Source organism: Idiotropiscis lumnitzeri, chromosome 9 (genome assembly GCF_059441095.1).
Source record: "Idiotropiscis lumnitzeri isolate Australia: NSW breed Sydney's pygmy pipehorse chromosome 9, RoL_Ilum_1.0, whole genome shotgun sequence".
NCBI lineage: Eukaryota > Metazoa > Chordata > Actinopteri > Syngnathiformes > Syngnathidae > Idiotropiscis > Idiotropiscis lumnitzeri.
Genome location: NC_142399.1, coordinates 7,539,074 through 7,560,573, shown reverse-complemented (window position 1 = coordinate 7,560,573; position 21,500 = coordinate 7,539,074). Strand labels below are relative to the sequence as shown.

Sequence of the window (21,500 nt, the reverse complement as noted above, 5' to 3'; positions counted from 1 at the left end):
GAAAAAAAAAAAAACTCCATCCCCACATTATGTACAAAGCGAGGAGTACAGGAAGTATTGCACGTTAAATAATTTTGTATGTTTTTACACAGCATTTTTTTTATTTACTGTAAAATATGTATGGACATTATTTAATGATGCATTTCCAGTAACGGCTGTAGGTTTTAAGGTTGCATTCTCTTTATTCTGCTTTCTTGATTAAAACATATCCTGTTCAAGTCGTTCCTCCACTCTGTAATTGAATCATTCATAGGTCATCGAGAAATGACAAAGTTCGATTGCGGGCTCTTCAAAGCATGCCTCGGTATGGCTGATCCGTCACTTGATTTCACCAAATCATGCATTATTGAATGACGTGAAATGTGATTGATTTCCGTGAGGCCGCGTGTGCCCACAGCTCCCACGGCAAATTAAATTGGGCCTTCATACATGCTTTATTAGATGAATTAGGCTTCCTAAGTACCGTCACGACTTGGAAATCCATAAACGGCACCAAGGCCCGGCTCTCGTAACGAGATTACACATTATGCGCCTCCAAACGAGACTTTGGTACAAAGTCACTTTGGGGATGTCAGAACCTGATGCTGTTGACTTTTGACAACAGCTTGTTTTTGTGCCGTATTTATATTTGCTTGTGTCCTCTAAATTAAAGATTAACTTGTTCTCTGAGCTTTGATCAGCAGGAGTCTTGTTGCTGTCAACAACAAGGATTTACACGCCGGCGAAAATGTCCACCTGATTTCTTTGTTTCTTGAACAAACTTTTTTTTTTTTTTTTCAAATCCCATGTCGTGATAGTAATTATCCTAAACAGGTTGTGATTTAACACAAAGCCTGTCGTATGTTACCCAGCGGCGCAGGTCTTTGCAACCACGGAGCCTATTAATAAAACGCCAGGAAAGAAATGGCCCTCGCTCCGTCTTTGTCAGACGGCTCAGTCGCCCCCGACAAAATGGCATTTCTGTTCATAATTGCCTGACCCCTTCCTTCTGCAGGTCGTTTGGGGCGCAATGGCAAAGACGCATGCAAATAATGAGTCTGCAGGTTGCGAGGATTAGAGATGATGGGCTTCTTAGGGCATGAAGGAGAGAGTTGTAATGTTAGGACCTCCACTGCATCGTTTTTGTTTAATTAATAAAAATACCAAGAATTAAAGGTTTCGTGTTTTGTCATCCATACTTTATACAGGTATAGTGTTTGAAGTCAAAAACATGAATAGGAATAATTATTGTAAGAATTTTGTAAAATGGATGTTTCTTTGCTCTCTCGTCCCCCACCTTTTTTTTTTTTTTTTTTTTAATAATAACATCCCCTATTTTTCAGCCAGCTCGCAGCCACCAAGTATGAATGATGAAAGTCAAAATAAGGAGCAGCATTTTTAAATTGGACTGGGCCAATTATTTGATTGTTTTTTAGCCCATCAATCTAAAAACGCTTGCGCCCAAGTGACCCCCCCCCAAAAAAGAAGAAAAAAAATTGTTTATTTTTTTATTTTTTTGTGTTTGTTTTTTTTATTCTTTGGTTCCCTGTCACATTCCAAAAACATGCATGTTGGCTTAATTGAAGACTCGATTGTCCATTGTGAGAATGTGAGCGTGAATGCCCTGATGGACTCACAACCACTCCAGGGTGTCCCCCACTTACTGCTTGGATAAAATAAGTGAGTTTTTAGCATAGTACTAGCAAATACAAAAAATCTAACTGCATAACATTTATGGTTGTGGCATGTTGACCGAAAGCAGAGTGACTTTATTATATAATTTTTATTTTCAAATAAAAAAAGTGGGAACAGCAATATTTTACTCCCCCAGTTATAATTAAAAATGGCAAAAATCCTGAACTTACTTTTATCCTTCCCAAGGCCTGCTCAGTGATTCAACTTTGAACCATGTGACTTGTCAGTATTCAAACTTTTTTCGAGGTACTAAAAGTAAATGCCTTTAATTGCTGAGATAAATGAAATATGAATATAGGGAGGTAAGTCATTTTCGGTAAAGTCTAATTTAGAAGGTGTGCTGTTTTTCCATTTTGCTAGATAATTTAAAGTTATCTTTTAAATGGGTTTTATTAAAATTTTAATTAGATAGCAAGACAGCTTTTGAAAAAAAAAATGCACCCATACATAATGACGGTATAGATGTACGAATAGATTTTACAAGAATACCTTGCAATGTCTTTCAAAGCAGAACCTTAACGATGGCATTTTTCCAATCGCATCCCAATTAACTCTCGGTGTACCTAATTATGTGTCCGATAAGAATATTGCTTTGTCAGCTGTTGCCAGATACGCAACCGCCCAGTGCGCCACCTGACTCAATGGCGGGAGGGGGGGGGTCCGTTTGTGATCCAAGTGCATTCGAATCTGTCACCTGTCCCACACTGGAAGTCTGCGGCGATGACATTGCAGCAGCCGAAGGTAAACGTTAACGCACATAAGTGATTTTTTAAACAGGTTGTCCTTTGCACTCATATCCTTCCATGTACGTCACACACAGGCCATCGTGCAGATTATGGGGGATTTACATTGAAGGCAGCGGATTAGTGTTCCTGTCACATAGCACACTCGAGCATCATAACAAAGGCAAAGTTAAAAGCACCGTGGCAAGAACAGGTGAGCACAACGCGATGGCACGTTTGACTTTGTGTGTGTCTTTCTTTTTTAATAGTGCGCAAATGATTCTTAAATCCTTGCAACAGGTTCCATCTCAATTCGTAGCGCACATTCTCTAATGTTTACAATCGAGCGGCTCTCTTATTGCAAACTCAATCAAACCGTCCTGCAGTAAAAGTTCCCGCCGCCATGACGTTCATTCTGCAGCGGATCTGATTTGGATGAAAGGTCATTTGAGGCTCCGAAGGACTGCGTTGACTTTATGGTTGCCAAAATGGACGTCGCTGCTGTATTTAATTACTCCTACGGACTCATATGATATTGTTTTGTGACAATTTTCGCACAAACAAAAGAAAGTGAACGACTCTCTCCTTTTAGTCTTCAGCAATGGTTGGTTGCCACCTGAAACACCCGTTTCTGACCATGGGGTGGCGAAAACAAGCTTATTGTAAAAAGAAACCTAGCAACGTACTGACATTGATGCTAATATGTTTTGCCTTTGTGTCACTTCAAATTATAAAACAAAAGGAACGAGACCATAGCTAAATAATTAATATTCATATGTAACTAAGAATTTTTCCTAGAGCGGCACTGACTCACTGCATGATAAGAGTGTGGCTTTTATTTTTTTATTTTTATTCTTTTTTTTTTTTTTTTACACGCTGTTTGCCATTTACACAATGCATCATCATTGCGTCAGCATTTCTTACACGTTCTGCCACAGCACATACTCAATTCATGCCAAATTTGTCCAAACTGAGATTTCCCACCTAATCTTCATCTTTTACTCAAAAGCTGTGCTGATCTCAAATCCCCCAAAATGCCACACCGCACAATTGACGGAAATAAACATCAACAGTCAATTGTTTTCTTTTTCTCCCTCAGCTATGAGTCACTTTCGGGCGTTGGTGGGCGTGCTGAGGGGCGGTGGAGGGGCTCCGTGGTGGCGAGGTGGTGGTGGCGGCACCCTGGCCAGGTGCAGGCCTCATCTGAGGAGAACGAGCTCAAGTGAGGCTACACCCTCTCAAGCGGTCACCAGTAGCTCCAGTTATGTGGAGGACATGTACTTTGCCTGGCTGGAGGATCATAATAACGTCCATGAGGTAAAAAGTAGACCAGTTAACCGCTCCTAACTTGAAAAACTTGGAGCACATGTAAGTCAGTTTTTATATTCCCTGCTCATTTCCCCCCCCCCCTCCTTTGGATTTGTCTTCCAGTCGTGGGATGCCTTCTTCCGGAACATCCAAAGCTCCGGTGCGCCTGGCGAGGAGGTGGAGCACCGCCCCTCCGCCCTCCTCCAGGGTCGAGTTGCTTCCCATTCGCTAGACGTGACTCAGAAAGTGGTGGAGGACCACCTGGCTGTGCACACGCTCATCAGAGCCTATCAGGTCATCCACACAAACACATTCGTGTAAATATATTGAAAAGTCTGTTCCAAAAAATCTGAGCAATTGTGTGTCGTAGGCAAACAAAATGAAAAAGAAAATTTCCCAAATCTTAAATTGTTAGCCTTGTAGCAAAATGACCCCAAATTAAATAAAGTGACAATGTCAATAAAATACACCAATAAGCCTGCCAAAATTAATAATTTTTTTTGTTGTTTATTCACACTGACACAAATGTAAACGCTAGTTCTGTTTTCGTCATTTATCTTTGTGAAAAATGCATCCAAACTTGCTGAAAAAGTTAAAAATCCAATGTACCATTTCTAACTGTTTTGGATTACGTAAGCGACCCACTTTATTTTTTTTATTTACAGAAATGTTAACATCAAAGAGTCTGGCTGAACATAACAAACGCTCACGTTTCTCCTCGCCCGCTAATGAATCAAATTGCGATCACTTTGACATCCGTTGTGAGCACAAGAGATGCCGCAAAACTCCCGTAGGGCTCCTCCAGAGCAACAAAGTGGCAGCTCCAGCTGTTCACGCTCAACAATATGATGACAAACTGTCATTTTTATATATTCTAGATCCGAGGTCATCATGTGGCCCAGTTGGACCCTCTGGGCATCTTGGACGCAGACCTGGACTCATTTGTTCCCTCTGACCTCATCACCACCATTGATAAATTGGGTGAGCTGCCGAATCGCAATAAAAGTTAGCGCATTAGATGAGACTTGATATGTCTATCACGCGGGAAAAGTATTTCTTAGAGCAGCAAAAAACTATCATTTAACTAAATATAAAACAAAGGGAATCACACCTTGTGTATTGAACTAAATCGTTCTTTGTCCGATGATTGTACGTTAGCTTAATGCTAACACACAACCGAGACAAGCTAACAAAATGACGAACTGCGTTTTATTTATTCAATTGTATTTTTACTGTGTGTTGTTTTTTTTTTTTTTTCAAAGTACAACCCTTTTAGAATACTGTTCTTCCCATGGAAAAAAAAATGTTACAAAATTGTAGTTGCCTTATTTTTGGGACGCCGGAACAGATTAATGGCATTTCTATTTATTGTGTGAGGAAGAGATTATTTGAAGCCAATTACAATGAGCAAAAAAGCAACAAAAATACCAAGAGGCCGTGTGTGTGTGTGTGTTTGTCGCAGAATTGCATTGCATTCTGCGTTATATTAACACAAGCTCGCTAATGAAACAGAATGAGCCCTTTACTTGCTCAGTCCGTGGATCTATTCTTAGCCCATTTTTTCTCTTTGCCTTGTTAATGTGATTTGCACCTGTCTCCTCTTATGTGCATCGTAAGCTTTGAGCTCAAGCAGCTCTCTCAGGTGGTCTGCTCGACTTCTGCCGCGACACTGAGAGTGTGCAATATAGAAAATACTGGCAATTCATGATCGTATTTACCGTCCAGAAAAATTGAATTTGATTTTGGTTGTACTTGTACAATCTGTTCGCGGGAAAATTTAGTCTGAAGCGGTAGAAAGATTTAAGCATTGGACTATTTCTAGACTTTGAATGCCTACCGTGCAACAATCTTTTTTAAAGGAAAAAAAATAAATAAATAATAAAAAAAAATAACTTCTATGATCTAATTCAACCTAAAGATCACAGTAATATTTGTGATTGTAAAAATTTACATTTTTAAGATGTCAAAAATGAACTGAACTTAAAAAAAGTTTTTTCAAATTACTAAAAAAATGTTAAAAAAAAGTAAAATAGAGACTCGCAGTGTTTGAATGTTTTATTGTGTTTAACATTTTTATGATATTTATTCATTGTTTTAACTGTCTTTGTTTTTGTATGTCTAATTTTTACTTTATGTACAGCACTTTTATCTTTTTGTTTTGCAATTTTGGTTGTTTTTAAAGTGCTCCATAAAGAAAGTTAAGTGACTAAACGCTATAGAAAATAGTTGCATGGACATAAAACAAGTTATTATAATTCACTTTTTTTTTTTTTTTTGTTAAAGCACACAAGCATGAACATGTTGTTCATATCGCTTTGAATTGAAATGACGTGTTTCTTCATACTAGGTTTCTACGGTCTACAAGAGGCCGACTTAGACCGGAGCTTCCGCCTTCCTCACACCACCTTCATCGGCGGAGGAGAGACGACGCTTCCTCTCAGGGAGGTCATACGTCGACTTGAGGTACACAAAGCCACCTTCGCATGAGGCACTTCAGCTCGCAAAAGATGTGCTTCCCTTTTTCTTTTCTCCATTGTCCCATTCCAGGCATCCTACTGCGGTCACGTAGGGGTGGAATTCATGTTCATCAACAACGTGGAGCAGTGCCAGTGGATCCGTCAAAAATTCGAGACTCCGGGAATAATGCGGTTCACCAGTACTGAGAAGAGAACGCTGCTGGCTCGCCTGATCAGATCAACGCGGTGAGCAACAAAATGAGGATCTAGACCAGGCGTGGGCAAACTACGGCCCGGGGGCCACATGCGGCCCGCCAAACTTGAAAAAAAAAAATGAAACGAATAGACCTTGTTAATGTTTTATTTTCTAAATACTGTGGGGTGTAAAAGACATATATATTGTTGTGATGCTTTTTGTTCACTTTCATTTAAAATTAATTATTTTTTTTTCTCAGATGAGATGAGGTTACCAAAACACTCCATAGAGATAATAGAATTACGCTTTTTTAAATTTTGATGACGTCATAGCCCCGCCTACAGAATTACGCTTTTGTCTCGTTGTCCCCGCCTACAGAATTACGCTTTTGTCTAAAATGGCCGCTATCCCCGCCCCTGTGTTAAAACTATCCAATCTCCAGCCACCTATTTCAAAATATTTACATATTCCCTGCCCGTTGAAGGTTTAATACCACTCCTACAGAATTACGCTTTTGTCGAAGTGGGCCCCGCCTACAGAATTACGCTTTTTGTCTCGTTGTGATGACGTTGTATGTGTGTGTGTGTGTGGGCCAAGGGCCCCGCCTACAGAATTACGCTTTTTGTCTCGTTGTGATGACGTTGTATGTGTGTGTGTGTGTGTGTGTGGGCCAAGGGCCCCGCCTACAGAATTACGCTTTTTGTCTCGTTGTGATGACGTTGTGTGTGTGATTGGGAGGGGGGCTTGGCCCCCCTCCCAAACTGTATGCTTCTTATGTTAAAAACAATGTGTTCCCTGCGTGCGTGAGTCCCCAACCCAAACTGTACTTATGTTATTCATATTTTAATATCTGAAGTATATAAAGCATCCAATGAAATGAGCTATATCTAATTAAATAAAATTAAATTAAACGAGTGAAATAATATGAGTTGAGAAGAGCAGGCGTTGTTTTTACCTTTGAATAAGATGTTTATTCGGTGGATATAGGTCATCCATATTTAAATATCTGAAGTATATAAAGCATCCAATGAAATGAGCTATATCTAATTAAATAATGTAGATGTATAAAATTAAATTAAACGAGTGAAATAATACGAGTTGAGAAGAGCAGGCGTTGTTTTTACCTTTGAATAAGATGTTTATTCGGTTGATATTTGCCCTTTTTGCAAACATGTCTGGACATATTCCCAGCGACATAAGTTTAAACATGGTATTGTGCAGGCTTGGGGGGTTGTCTGGGCAAGACGCCGGCCATAGACACCCTCCAAGCCTGCAGCAGCCTCAAGGTGTTTCAAAAGATAGTGAGCGGCAGGCAACTGTCGACATCCGGTCGGCAGACCCCTTTGCTTTTTGTAAAATCTGCCTAGTCATGTTTGCATGTCTGGACATGTATTTGTTGGCTACATTTGGACAGTCAAACGCCGTCATTTATCCCGCTACGGACGAGAAAAATGAAGGGTGATGTCTCCACCGCTCCCGCCCCTCGCACCCTCCTATTTCCCTGTACGTCACATCCTTCCTACTGCCGGCAGCCCCCATGTTTGTAGTCCTTTTTTGTAGTCCATACGCTGAGTAAAATAGCAACCAGCCTGGTTAAGAAATAGAATACAGCTAGGTTAAGAATATAGCACACAGCTAGGCAACCCTCATGTTTGTAGTTTATACAGGTAAGCAAAGAAATATTAGATATTAGAATATTATATATTATTATAGATATATATTATAGTATAAATATATAATAATAATAATAATAATATTCCCTTTATTAGTCCCACAATGGGGAAATTCGAGATTCGAACCCAGGCCTCCTGGGGAGACTGGGTCCTGAACGCGGCGCCTTAGACCACTCGGCCATCCTGGCAGCCAAAAATTTGAGATTCGAACCCAGGCCTCCTGGGGAGACTGGGTCCTGAACGCGGCGCCTTAGACCACTCGGCCATCCTGGCAGCCATATATATATATATATAATAAATAGCATGCTGCTAAGAAACAGCGTACAGCTAAGAAATAGTATGTAGTTAGGTTAAGAAACAATATACATTTAGGTTAAGAAAATAGCATACAGCTAAGAAAATAGCAGTAAGCAAAGAAATATTAGATATTAGATTATTACATATTATTATAGATATATATTATAGTATAAATATATATATATATATATATATATATATATTTATAAATATATATATATATATATAAAATAAATAACATGCAGCTAAGAAACAGCTTAGAGCTAAGAAATAGTATGTAGTTAGGTTAAGAAACAATATACATTTAGGTTAAGAAAATAGAATACAGCTAAGAAAATAGCATACTGCTAAGAAACAACATGCGTTTAGGTTAAGAAATAGCAGCTGAGCTAAGATATCATTAAGGTCGTTTTACCAATTATTTTACCTTTCAAGGAGGAGCATCATCTTGTCTGTAGACATCTCCAAGTCATCTTTGCAACAAGCTTTGACATGTTTTCACGTATTTCTTATCTATAGTTGGACAGACAGACGACCACCAAGTTGCGGTCGTGTGTAAGCATAAACAACACCGCCCGCCCCCCAGAATCACGCTTCTGTCAAAAATAAGCACATCCCCTACTATCATATCCCGACCCCAGTCTCAATACAGCCAAAGCCCAAGTCACGCTCTGCACAGACAAACCAATTTTTCCGGCTGAAGAGCCAGACCTACTCTAAAAATGAAGACGCTCAGAACAAGACGCCGCATGGTCATGGACATCACACCGAGAAGGGTGACAACCATCGTTGCACCTGATCAGGTTTCTAATAACATTGCAGAGCACTCGTCAGGTAAACGATGCAACTAATCCTTAACTATATTCCTATAATCAATAGCTATATATTTAATCAAAGTATCTTTGTACTGCAGATAGCGGTGTGGATGAACCTACAAGCGACCATGACATGACTATGGTTGAAAACGTTGTTGGTGTAGAAACCCTGACAACTGCAAACATGGAACAGGTTGACGCCTGTACAAATGTAGACCAGGATGGAACCCCTACAAAAACAGACGAGGACCAGGCAGGACCATCATACTCTTTATGGGTGGGCGGTACGGGAATCTTACCAACCTCTGTTGTAGCCTCGTACAACACTGGCGAGCCATCATATTCAGGGTGGAGCCGTCCCGTTTCAACAACGCCGCCGTCGACACCTCCGATGACCCCCACCTCGTCGGCAGAATCTTCACAAAACGAGAAGGCACAACAGCCCAGTTGGTCCGACCAGGCTGAATCTCCACAAATCAAGGAGGTACGAGTACCTAGTTGGTCCGACCAAGAGGGTTCAAACGAAGTGTTTGAGCCCTCTAAGGTTCAGACCGTCAACGACCCTGACCCCGGACCTGCACCTATTTCCAAGGATGATGTACAACATATGTCATGGGTTGATCCTCCTAAGGGATGGATTGATATGGATGTCGTATTAGTTGTTAAGGCGGCTATTCTTTACATGGTCAGACGCTTTTTGATAAAGTATCACAAAAAAAGGGGTTGTTTGCATAGCTATAGATACCTATGCAATAGTTATTATCTAAGACTGCACTATGATCGCATCATGCCGATCCTTTGCGGTAAAAAGTTTTTACAATGTATTCACTACTTGTTGGATCTATGTTCTGTAAAAACGGATAAAGAAACAGTCAAGCGAATTGCAGAGATCTTAATGGTGGATTTAGCACTCGTAAAGGACTTACCGGACCGCCTTAAAGCGGATGAGAGCGTATGTTGTATGATATATCGTGATCAACTTGATATTTTCGAAGAATATCTTATAGAAAATATTAACTTTGACTAAAAATGGGTAATGTGTTGAGAAAATTATCGCTTTTTGGCTATAGAAGCTACTTTGAGTCGCTCGGGTTCGATCGACACGTTTCAAAATATTTTGGAAAATTGGGAAAATGAGATAAGTGACTTACCATACTCACGTTGTTTAACGATGTGATAAGATACCGTCTCCGTCATCAACAACCTGTGGATCTCGCGCACGAATTGAAGATGTTTGAAGACCTGTTAGAATCAAAAGTTCATCCATCTGTTTTAACCCTGACCTATAGACTTTTTACGTCTTAGAGAATCCTTATCATGTGTAACCAGACTTAACCTTGTCATATTTTTGTATTTCATTCAATTAAAAATTGATGTTTTTAAAAATATGCTTTTGCGTCTGTGTGTTTAGACAAATAACAATGTGACGTTTGTCACTAAATCATAAACCGTCATGAGCGTTAAGCGTTGGTTGAAAAAATTGTACTACGATCCCATTCAACCAGCCAGCTTTGGAGGTGCAGATCGCCTTCATTTAGCTGCGAGGGAGAAAATGGGTCAAAAAGTGACGCGTCATAAAGTCAAGGATTTTTTTATCATCGCAAGATGCATACATCTACGAAAATAGGAGCACAGAAAGGTTTAAAGGGAAGTCTCTGCTTTGAAGTTTCCAGAGTTAACAAGTATCATTAAGCGTTCACTGTATCGCGTACCATCGCTATTTAGAATTTATTGTCATTGTGCCCGCAGGTGGTCAAAAGTAAAGACGGCTGCCGCCAGCACAAACGGCCCCAAAACCTGAAAATAATATTGAAGAGAGATAGAAAAAGAAATCTGCCAATATGCAAATGCACTGGTGCCGGACTACGAGTCCATCATAAAACAGAAGCATTGTTCGGTAAATAAATTAAGGTTGAATGATTTAGAAAAATAACATAAATTATGCTGCTTTATATTTTGATGTAAAATCTTAAGAGCTCCTTTCAGAGCGCATTCTCGCATTTAGTAAGAAGGATTGTGTACATTATTTAAGAAATGAGACATTAAGTGATAAAGACTGCGTAAACATCATTTAAGAAATAATAAAAGCCTTGTTCTTCTGAACAGTCAGTAAAACACCGGCCTTAATAGCTCTCGGGTGGTGCTTTATGTTTAGTGGAAAACACCAAAATTTGTTTCATACCATTTATGTTTGCATACTCTTACGCTGATATATTGTGTTTTCAGTAAGTCGATGTCAGATACACAGAATGGAATGGTGTTTATCTACTTCTTTGAAAAGGTAAATATTTTACGAATCCGATAAGAAATGTAGCAATTTTTGTAATGTTAGCAAAGTCGAGTAAGTTTTGCTGCAGATATGACTTGACACCGATTTGACAGTCTTTTTCATCCTTAATCTACTTTTCTTATTTTTTAAATTTGACTTGATGATTTATTATCCTGACAAAATTCTGACTAATAGCTACTGTTAACATCTTTGGCAGCGAGACTTCAGCAAACTATTAAAACAATAATAATAATATGCTTATTCTCTGCCTTTGTTTTTTGTTTCTTTTGTAGGAGACATGAGTGTGATATATTAACAAAAAAGATGGCAGGAATTTGTTCATATTCATTTTTGTTTGTCTTGGCGTGTTTAATTTTTTTAAAAGGAAAACAGGCAACATAAAAGATAGCCGCATTTTCGCAAATAAACCTCATTCTCATTTTCTGTATTTTGATTATTTGAAAAATATCTCTCGGGTTGTTGGGTGCGTGTCTTGAATTTCACAATGTATTATTTACCAGTGATGCACGATAATATTACCATTGTTTTTAACACGCTGGCCATCGATCATGTGGTATTGGCATTAATTTCACAGTTTGCGCCGTGACTTTTGACCGTAGGTCAGTCAAATGGTCCAGGCTGACTTTCTAGAAACTCAGCATGAACTGTAAAATAGTCCCACTTTTTCCATGCATTGTAAATGATTCACTTTGTGACTAGTGACATGTCAGAAAATAGTCAGAAATGTTTATCATTGTTTTCCAAAGTAAATGCCGGTGTTTGCCCGTCTTATTCTGAGTCACAAAGCAGAGAAAATTAACTTTCAAGAATCAAAATACTTCATATTTGATTCCAGATTAATTATAGCGGTCACTGAAGGTGTAATGGTACACTCGACCGAGTTGTGTGTTGTGCGGGCAGCGTGGGTTCAGTTTCCACTCAGTGACTTTGTCTATGTCCGTCCTGTGACTGGCCGGCAAACAGCTTAGGGTGTTGTGCGCTTTTCGCCCGTAGTCAGCTGGGATAGGCTCCAGCACCCTCCCGCGACCCTGTACAGGATAAGCGGTGTGGATAATGACATGACATTAATGATAGCCTAATCATTCAATTGTTGCACCTTTTCTTGCCTGATGACGACCGTTTTATTGCGTGCTACTTTTCAAACTTGTAACGATGCACTCTTGTATTTATTCTTCCACCTTCCCCCTGTGTTTTCCAACAGGTAAGCTGTGACCTTTCCTGTCTTTGTCACTCCATGCACTGGCAAGTACCGTGGGCAGTCCTGGCCAGGCGGAAAGGGGCAGTACTCGTAAACTGTGCTGCTTCTGGAGACCCCATGGCTGCGGGCCTACCATCTCCCTCTGCGAGCAATCGAAAGCTCACACTGGTGGAGTTGATTTTATACTACCTGTTGATCTTGCTGGTTTCTGGGCTGCAACCAACAACGGGTCAGAGGGTCTACACCAACACATGAGCTGTCCACATACCAGGAGGTCGGGAGGAAGCAGAACAAATTGCCATTAAACAACTACGGACATGTAAGTTCAACAACTCTGCTCTTAGTGTTCAGGTTTGCACAGGTGAAGGGTAAAAAACACAAAATGGAGACTTCTGCTCAATTATGCTGCTGCACAAACCAAATCAAAAACAGTTTCCATTAGTGCGTCTGCCTATTCAGAAAGCCCGACTTGACTTTCAAAGCAACATATTGTAAATCTGAACATATGGCCAAGGAATGACACTGTCTTCGTGCTTCAGTAATGTCTGTGTTAGATTTGAGCTTGATTTCATGTAAGAAAACGCATCACTTTTAGTTTTACCCCGTGGTTTTCAACCGCACAACCATTTTTTTTTCACTTTTTATGCATGTAGCAATGCGTTGTTCTTGACTGAATGTCAATTTTTAATTCTTAAAATGATGTAGCATTAGAGTGTATGTTAACATCAGTTAGAGATGCCTAGAATGACACATTTAATTAGTGAAGGGGGGAAAAAATCAATTGCGTTGTCTGAAAGTAGGATCTAAGTCGACTCAGGGGTGAAACACTGAGCACTGGCGAAAATGCATCAGCTATGGTCAAAAGTACAACAAAGGTTTTTCTCATCTGCTGATATTGACTTCTCGTTAAAAACCTCACATTTTTGGGATATTTGAGGCTACTCGTCTTCCTGATACTGCCCTGAGGCTTTCATTTTTTCTTTTAATTTCATTTTTTTTTTACATTGCATTTTACGAATCTTTTGTGATCAAGGGAGTGTCACTATTTAACATGCTGCATAGCAGCATTTACCTCTGGTTATACCTCATCATGGACGTTTGACAGGACATTTGACAGCCAATGTTTTTTTTCCATTAAACTACCCAAGATGTTCAGATTGACGCTTAGTTTTCGAGTTCATACTTATTGGTTGAGTCTGCAACTAGTTGGTGACACATGAATACTGGTGTACGATGCAACCCTTCATGAAAATGATCAAAGCGTTTCGGAACCTATTTTCTGTTCTGCTTGAATCCTACTTTTAATTAACTGGAGACCTTAAAAAAGGCAAACAAATGTTGCTGATGAATGATAGAAAAAAATCAAAATACAATGAAATAATAATAATAATAGTCTAATTGCCACTATTCTGCTTTGGTAACCTGTTCTGACATTTCCAGTAAAACGGTGCGGCAGCTTCCTGGGATGTTCTCTAGAGGAAAAATGACTAAATTCTTTAAATGCATGTTAACCTGGGTTTGTGTCAGATGTTTACTCAATATTTTGAAGCTGGTGCTTTTCAAGGTGGAAATATCGTAAGAAGCTGTGTCTTTTTACCGTTGGAGTAGACAACTCTGTGGTGTGTTATTTTCAGCGATTCAACTCCGCTTTTTATGAACATGTTTGCCGGTTGTGCTGAAAAGTTTAGACTTTTGGCGAAACAATTTCACGATGGAAACAACAACTGCGGCAATCGTAGTCTGTTCATTTCTCCCCATTTGGCTCTCTGGCGAGCGAGATGCAGTTTCGATTGCAACGCTGCTGTCTTTCCTTCAAACCGAAAGTCGTACTATACATTCCAAGAAGTCTCCAGAGATTAAATTCGACCTAGAGGATGCAAAAATACTGTACATCACCATTGCTAAGCAAAGCATCTATTAGTGCTTACAGCTGATATTGAGCAGAAGTCTCCATTTTGTGTTTTTTACCCTTCACCTGTGCAAACCTGAACACTAAGAGCAGAGTTGTTGAACTTACATGTCCGTAGTTGTTTAATGGCAATTTGTTCTGCTTCCTCCCGACCTCCTGGTATGTGGACAGCTCATGTGTTGGTGTAGACCCTCTGACCCGTTGTTGGTTGCAGCCCAGAAACCAGCAAGATCAACAGGTAGTATAAAATCAACTCCACCAGTGTGAGCTTTCGATTGCTCGCAGAGGGAGATGGTAGGCCCGCAGCCATGGGGTCTCCAGAAGCAGCACAGTTTACGAGTACTGCCCCTTTCCGCCTGGCCAGGACTGCCCACGGTACTTGCCAGTGCATGGAGTGACAAAGACAGGAAAGGTCACAGCTTACCTGTTGGAAAACACAGGGGGAAGGTGGAAGAATAAATACAAGAGTGCATCGTTACAAGTTTGAAAAGTAGCACGCAATAAAACGGTCGTCATCAGGCAAGAAAAGGTGCAACAATTGAATGATTAGGCTATCATTAATGTCATGTCATTATCCACACCGCTTATCCTGTACAGGGTCGCGGGAGGGTGCTGGAGCCTATCCCAGCTGACTACGGGCGAAAAGCGCACAACACCCTAAGCTGTTTGCCGGCCAGTCACAGGACGGACATAGACAAAGTCACTGAGTGGAAACTGAACCCACGCTGCCCGCACAACACACAACTCGGTCGAGTGTACCATTACACCTTCAGTGACCGCTATAATTAATCTGGAATCAAATATGAAGTATTTTGATTCTTGAAAGTTAATTTTCTCTGCTTTGTGACTCAGAATAAGACGGGCAAACACCGGCATTTACTTTGGAAAACAATGATAAACATTTCTGACTATTTTCTGACATGTCACTAGTCACAAAGTGAATCATTTACAATGCATGGAAAAAGTGGGACTATTTTACAGTTCATGCTGAGTTTCTAGAAAGTCAGCCTGGACCATTTGACTGACCTACGGTCAAAAGTCACGGCGCAAACTGTGAAATTAATGCCAATACCACATGATCGATGGCCAGCGTGTTAAAAACAATGGTAATATTATCGTGCATCACTGGTAAATAATACATTGTGAAATTCAAGACACGCACCCAACAACCCGAGAGATATTTTTCAAATAATCAAAATACAGAAAATGAGAATGAGGTTTATTTGCGAAAATGCGGCTATCTTTTATGTTGCCTGTTTTCCTTTTAAAAAAATTAAACACGCCAAGACAAACAAAAATGAATATGAACAAATTCCTGCCATCTTTTTTGTTAATATATCACACTCATGTCTCCTACAAAAGAAACAAAAAACAAAGGCAGAGAATAAGCATATTATTATTATTGTTTTAATAGTTTGCTGAAGTCTCGCTGCCAAAGATGTTAACAGTAGCTATTAGTCAGAATTTTGTCAGGATAATAAATCATCAAGTCAAATTTAAAAAATAAGAAAAGTAGATTAAGGATGAAAAAGACTGTCAAATCGGTGTCAAGTCATATCTGCAGCAAAACTTACTCGACTTTGCTAACATTACAAAAATTGCTACATTTCTTATCGGATTCGTAAAATATTTACCTTTTCAAAGAAGTAGATAAACACCATTCCATTCTGTGTATCTGACATCGACTTACTGAAAACACAATATATCAGCGTAAGAGTATGCAAACATAAATGGTATGAAACAAATTTTGGTGTTTTCCACTAAACATAAAGCACCACCCGAGAGCTATTAAGGCCGGTGTTTTACTGACTGTTCAGAAGAACAAGGCTTTTATTATTTCTTAAATGATGTTTACGCAGTCTTTATCACTTAATGTCTCATTTCTTAAATAATGTACACAATCCTTCTTACTAAATGCGAGAATGCGCTCTGAAAGGAGCTCTTAAGATTTTACATCAAAATATAAAGCAGCATAATTTATGTTATTTTTCTAAATCATTCAACCTTAATTTATTTACCGAACAATGCTTCTGTTTTATGATGGACTCGTAGTCCGGCACCAGTGCATTTGCATATTGGCAGATTTCTTTTTCTATCTCTCTTCAATATTATTTTCAGGTTTTGGGGCCGTTTGTGCTGGCGGCAGCCGTCTTTACTTTTGACCACCTGCGGGCACAATGACAATAAATTCTAAATAGCGATGGTACGCGATACAGTGAACGCTTAATGATACTTGTTAACTCTGGAAACTTCAAAGCAGAGACTTCCCTTTAAACCTTTCTGTGCTCCTATTTTCGTAGATGTATGCATCTTGCGATGATAAAAAAATCCTTGACTTTATGACGCGTCACTTTTTGACCCATTTTCTCCCTCGCAGCTAAATGAAGGCGATCTGCACCTCCAAAGCTGGCTGGTTGAATGGGATCGTAGTACAATTTTTTCAACCAACGCTTAACGCTCATGACGGTTTATGATTTAGTGACAAACGTCACATTGTTATTTGTCTAAACACACAGACGCAAAAGCATATTTTTAAAAACATCAATTTTTAATTGAATGAAATACAAAAATATGACAAGGTTAAGTCTGGTTACACATGATAAGGATTCTCTAAGACGTAAAAAGTCTATAGGTCAGGGTTAAAACAGATGGATGAACTTTTGATTCTAACAGGTCTTCAAACATCTTCAATTCGTGCGCGAGATCCACAGGTTGTTGATGACGGAGACGGTATCTTATCACATCGTTAAACAACGTGAGTATGGTAAGTCACTTATCTCATTTTCCCAATTTTCCAAAATATTTTGAAACGTGTCGATCGAACCCGAGCGACTCAAAGTAGCTTCTATAGCCAAAAAGCGATAATTTTCTCAACACATTACCCATTTTTAGTCAAAGTTAATATTTTCTATAAGATATTCTTCGAAAATATCAAGTTGATCACGATATATCATACAACATACGCTCTCATCCGCTTTAAGGCGGTCCGGTAAGTCCTTTACGAGTGCTAAATCCACCATTATGATCTCTGCAATTCGCTTGACTGTTTCTTTATCCGTTTTTACAGAACATAGATCCAACAAGTAGTGAATACATTGTAAAAACTTTTTACCGCAAAGGATCGGCATGATGCGATCATAGTGCAGTCTTAGATAATAACTATTGCATAGGTATCTATAGCTATGCAAACAACCCCTTTTTTTGTGATACTTTATCAAAAAGCGTCTGACCATGTAAAGAATAGCCGCCTTAACAACTAATACGACATCCATATCAATCCATCCCTTAGGAGGATCAACCCATGACATATGTTGTACATCATCCTTGGAAATAGGTGCAGGTCCGGGGTCAGGGTCGTTGACGGTCTGAACCTTAGAGGGCTCAAACACTTCGTTTGAACCCTCTTGGTCGGACCAACTAGGTACTCGTACCTCCTTGATTTGTGGAGATTCAGCCTGGTCGGACCAACTGGGCTGTTGTGCCTTCTCGTTTTGTGAAGATTCTGCCGACGAGGTGGGGGTCATCGGAGGTGTCGACGGCGGCGTTGTTGAAACGGGACGGCTCCACCCTGAATATGATGGCTCGCCAGTGTTGTACGAGGCTACAACAGAGGTTGGTAAGATTCCCGTACCGCCCACCCATAAAGAGTATGATGGTCCTGCCTGGTCCTCGTCTGTTTTTGTAGGGGTTCCATCCTGGTCTACATTTGTACAGGCGTCAACCTGTTCCATGTTTGCAGTTGTCAGGGTTTCTACACCAACAACGTTTTCAACCATAGTCATGTCATGGTCGCTTGTAGGTTCATCCACACCGCTATCTGCAGTACAAAGATACTTTGATTAAATATATAGCTATTGATTATAGGAATATAGTTAAGGATTAGTTGCATCGTTTACCTGACGAGTGCTCTGCAATGTTATTAGAAACCTGATCAGGTGCAACGATGGTTGTCACCCTTCTCGGTGTGATGTCCATGACCATGCGGCGTCTTGTTCTGAGCGTCTTCATTTTTAGAGTAGGTCTGGCTCTTCAGCCGGAAAAATTGGTTTGTCTGTGCAGAGCGTGACTTGGGCTTTGGCTGTATTGAGACTGGGGTCGGGATATGATAGTAGGGGATGTGCTTATTTTTGACAGAAGCGTGATTCTGGGGGGCGGGCGGTGTTGTTTATGCTTACACACGACCGCAACTTGGTGGTCGTCTGTCTGTCCAACTATAGATAAGAAATACGTGAAAACATGTCAAAGCTTGTTGCAAAGATGACTTGGAGATGTCTACAGACAAGATGATGCTCCTCCTTGAAAGGTAAAATAATTGGTAAAACGACCTTAATGATATCTTAGCTCAGCTGCTATTTCTTAACCTAAACGCATGTTGTTTCTTAGCAGTATGCTATTTTCTTAGCTGTATTCTATTTTCTTAACCTAAATGTATATTGTTTCTTAACCTAACTACATACTATTTCTTAGCTCTAAGCTGTTTCTTAGCTGCATGTTATTTATTTTATATATATATATATATATTTATAAATATATATATATATATATATATATATATATTTATACTATAATATATATCTATAATAATATGTAATAATCTAATATCTAATATTTCTTTGCTTACTGCTATTTTCTTAGCTGTATGCTATTTTCTTAACCTAAATGTATATTGTTTCTTAACCTAACTACATACTATTTCTTAGCTGTACGCTGTTTCTTAGCAGCATGCTATTTATTATATATATATATATATGGCTGCCAGGATGGCCGAGTGGTCTAAGGCGCCGCGTTCAGGACCCAGTCTCCCCAGGAGGCCTGGGTTCGAATCTCAAATTTTTGGCTGCCAGGATGGCCGAGTGGTCTAAGGCGCCGCGTTCAGGACCCAGTCTCCCCAGGAGGCCTGGGTTCGAATCTCGAATTTCCCCATTGTGGGACTAATAAAGGGAATATTATTATTATTATTATTATATATTTATACTATAATATATATCTATAATAATATATAATATTCTAATATCTAATATTTCTTTGCTTACCTGTATAAACTACAAACATGAGGGTTGCCTAGCTGTGTGCTATATTCTTAACCTAGCTGTATTCTATTTCTTAACCAGGCTGGTTGCTATTTTACTCAGCGTATGGACTACAAAAAAGGACTACAAACATGGGGGCTGCCGGCAGTAGGAAGGATGTGACGTACAGGGAAATAGGAGGGTGCGAGGGGCGGGAGCGGTGGAGACATCACCCTTCATTTTTCTCGTCCGTAGCGGGATAAATGACGGCGTTTGACTGTCCAAATGTAGCCAACAAATACATGTCCAGACATGCAAACATGACTAGGCAGATTTTACAAAAAGCAAAGGGGTCTGCCGACCGGATGTCGACAGTTGCCTGCCGCTCACTATCTTTTGAAACACCTTGAGGCTGCTGCAGGCTTGGAGGGTGTCTATGGCCGGCGTCTTGCCCAGACAACCCCCCAAGCCTGCACAATACCATGTTTAAACTTATGTCGCTGGGAATATGTCCAGACATGTTTGCAAAAAGGGCAAATATCAACCGAATAAACATCTTATTCAAAGGTAAAAACAACGCCTGCTCTTCTCAACTCGTATTATTTCACTCGTTTAATTTAATTTTATACATCTACATTATTTAATTAGATATAGCTCATTTCATTGGATGCTTTATATACTTCAGATATTTAAATATGGATGACCTATATCCACCGAATAAACATCTTATTCAAAGGTAAAAACAACGCCTGCTCTTCTCAACTCATATTATTTCACTCGTTTAATTTAATTTTATTTAATTAGATATAGCTCATTTCATTGGATGCTTTATATACTTCAGATATTAAAATATGAATAACATAAGTACAGTTTGGGTTGGGGACTCACGCACGCAGGGAACACATTGTTTTTAACATAAGAAGCATACAGTTTGGGAGGGGGGCCAAGCCCCCCTCCCAATCACACACACAACGTCATCACAACGAGACAAAAAGCGTAATTCTGTAGGCGGGGGCCCTTGGCCCACACACACACACACACACACATACAACGTCATCACAACGAGACAAAAAGCGTAATTCTGTAGGCGGGGCTATGACGTCATCAAAATTTAAAAAAGCGTAATTCTATTATCTCTCTCCATCCATCTGCTCCTGGTCTGGCCCCTCTGTCAAATTTTAGAACCCATTGAAAAATCCTGCCCACCCCTGATCTAGACCCATTTAGGAATCAGACAGCATAATTCCACCTCATAGATTAGACTAAGAATCATGCAGCTAGCAACCCTGCCAAATTTGAAGGATTAAAAAAATGACAAGTATGTAAAATAAAAAATTCCAAAGCGTTAAAAACTCTCTGATGCTGTGGATGTGTCTGTTGAATGCACTGGAACCACGCCCAGCTTAACTGACAATCAAATACCACGACGCACCTGGAAAAATGGATGCTATCTACCTTCACCTTTACCGCGTTCACAGACATGTTCAAACCAGCCTGTACTGTCATTGACTTCAAAGGTTTGAGGATTTCCTGGCCAGGAAGTGGTCCTCTGAGAAACGCTTTGGACTGGAAGGTTGTGAAGTCCTCATCCCGGCTCTTAAGACCATCATCGACAGCTCCAGCGCAGCCGGCATCGACAGTGTGATCATGGGGATGCCGCATCGGTAAAGGGCATGATTACACCTTCTCAAACACCACTTCAGAGGTGGTTGTCATCATGAAACCTTTTGTACAAGATTTACGGAAAAAAAAAAAAAACTTTATTATGCAACACTTACTGACATTTTTTTTATTCATCTTGCACTCGACAAATATAGCATGTATTGAAAGAAACAAACTAATACTAAAACTAATAAAAACTAAACTGTTGCATTTAAAAAAAACTGACAAACTTACACTGTAAGTAAACTAAACTGTGGACTAGATGTATACTAGTAGTATATAAATGGGTTA

The 21,500-nt window shown here is 39.7% G+C and overlaps 1 protein-coding gene across 2 annotated transcripts in view; it reads left to right on the top strand.

Moving 5' to 3' along the window:
• The first annotated feature begins 2,283 nt into the window (after positions 1 to 2,283).
• ogdhl (oxoglutarate dehydrogenase L) overlaps positions 2,284 to 21,500 on the top strand; it is a 29,537-nt gene continuing 10,320 nt past the window's right edge. Inside the window, exons 1-8 of one of the 2 annotated variants that reach the window (XM_088305112.1) lie at positions 2,284 to 2,415; positions 2,495 to 2,610; positions 3,496 to 3,713; positions 3,828 to 3,998; positions 4,583 to 4,685; positions 6,052 to 6,167; positions 6,252 to 6,406; positions 21,065 to 21,211. In XM_088305112.1, the coding sequence (XP_088161238.1) occupies positions 3,498 to 3,713; positions 3,828 to 3,998; positions 4,583 to 4,685; positions 6,052 to 6,167; positions 6,252 to 6,406; positions 21,065 to 21,211 (908 nt within the window). In that variant the 5' untranslated portion in view covers positions 2,284 to 2,415; positions 2,495 to 2,610; positions 3,496 to 3,497. The remainder of the gene's footprint in view (positions 2,416 to 2,494; positions 2,611 to 3,495; positions 3,714 to 3,827; positions 3,999 to 4,582; positions 4,686 to 6,051; positions 6,168 to 6,251; positions 6,407 to 21,064; positions 21,212 to 21,500) is intronic. The other variant, XM_088305113.1, reaches the window with a different exon arrangement.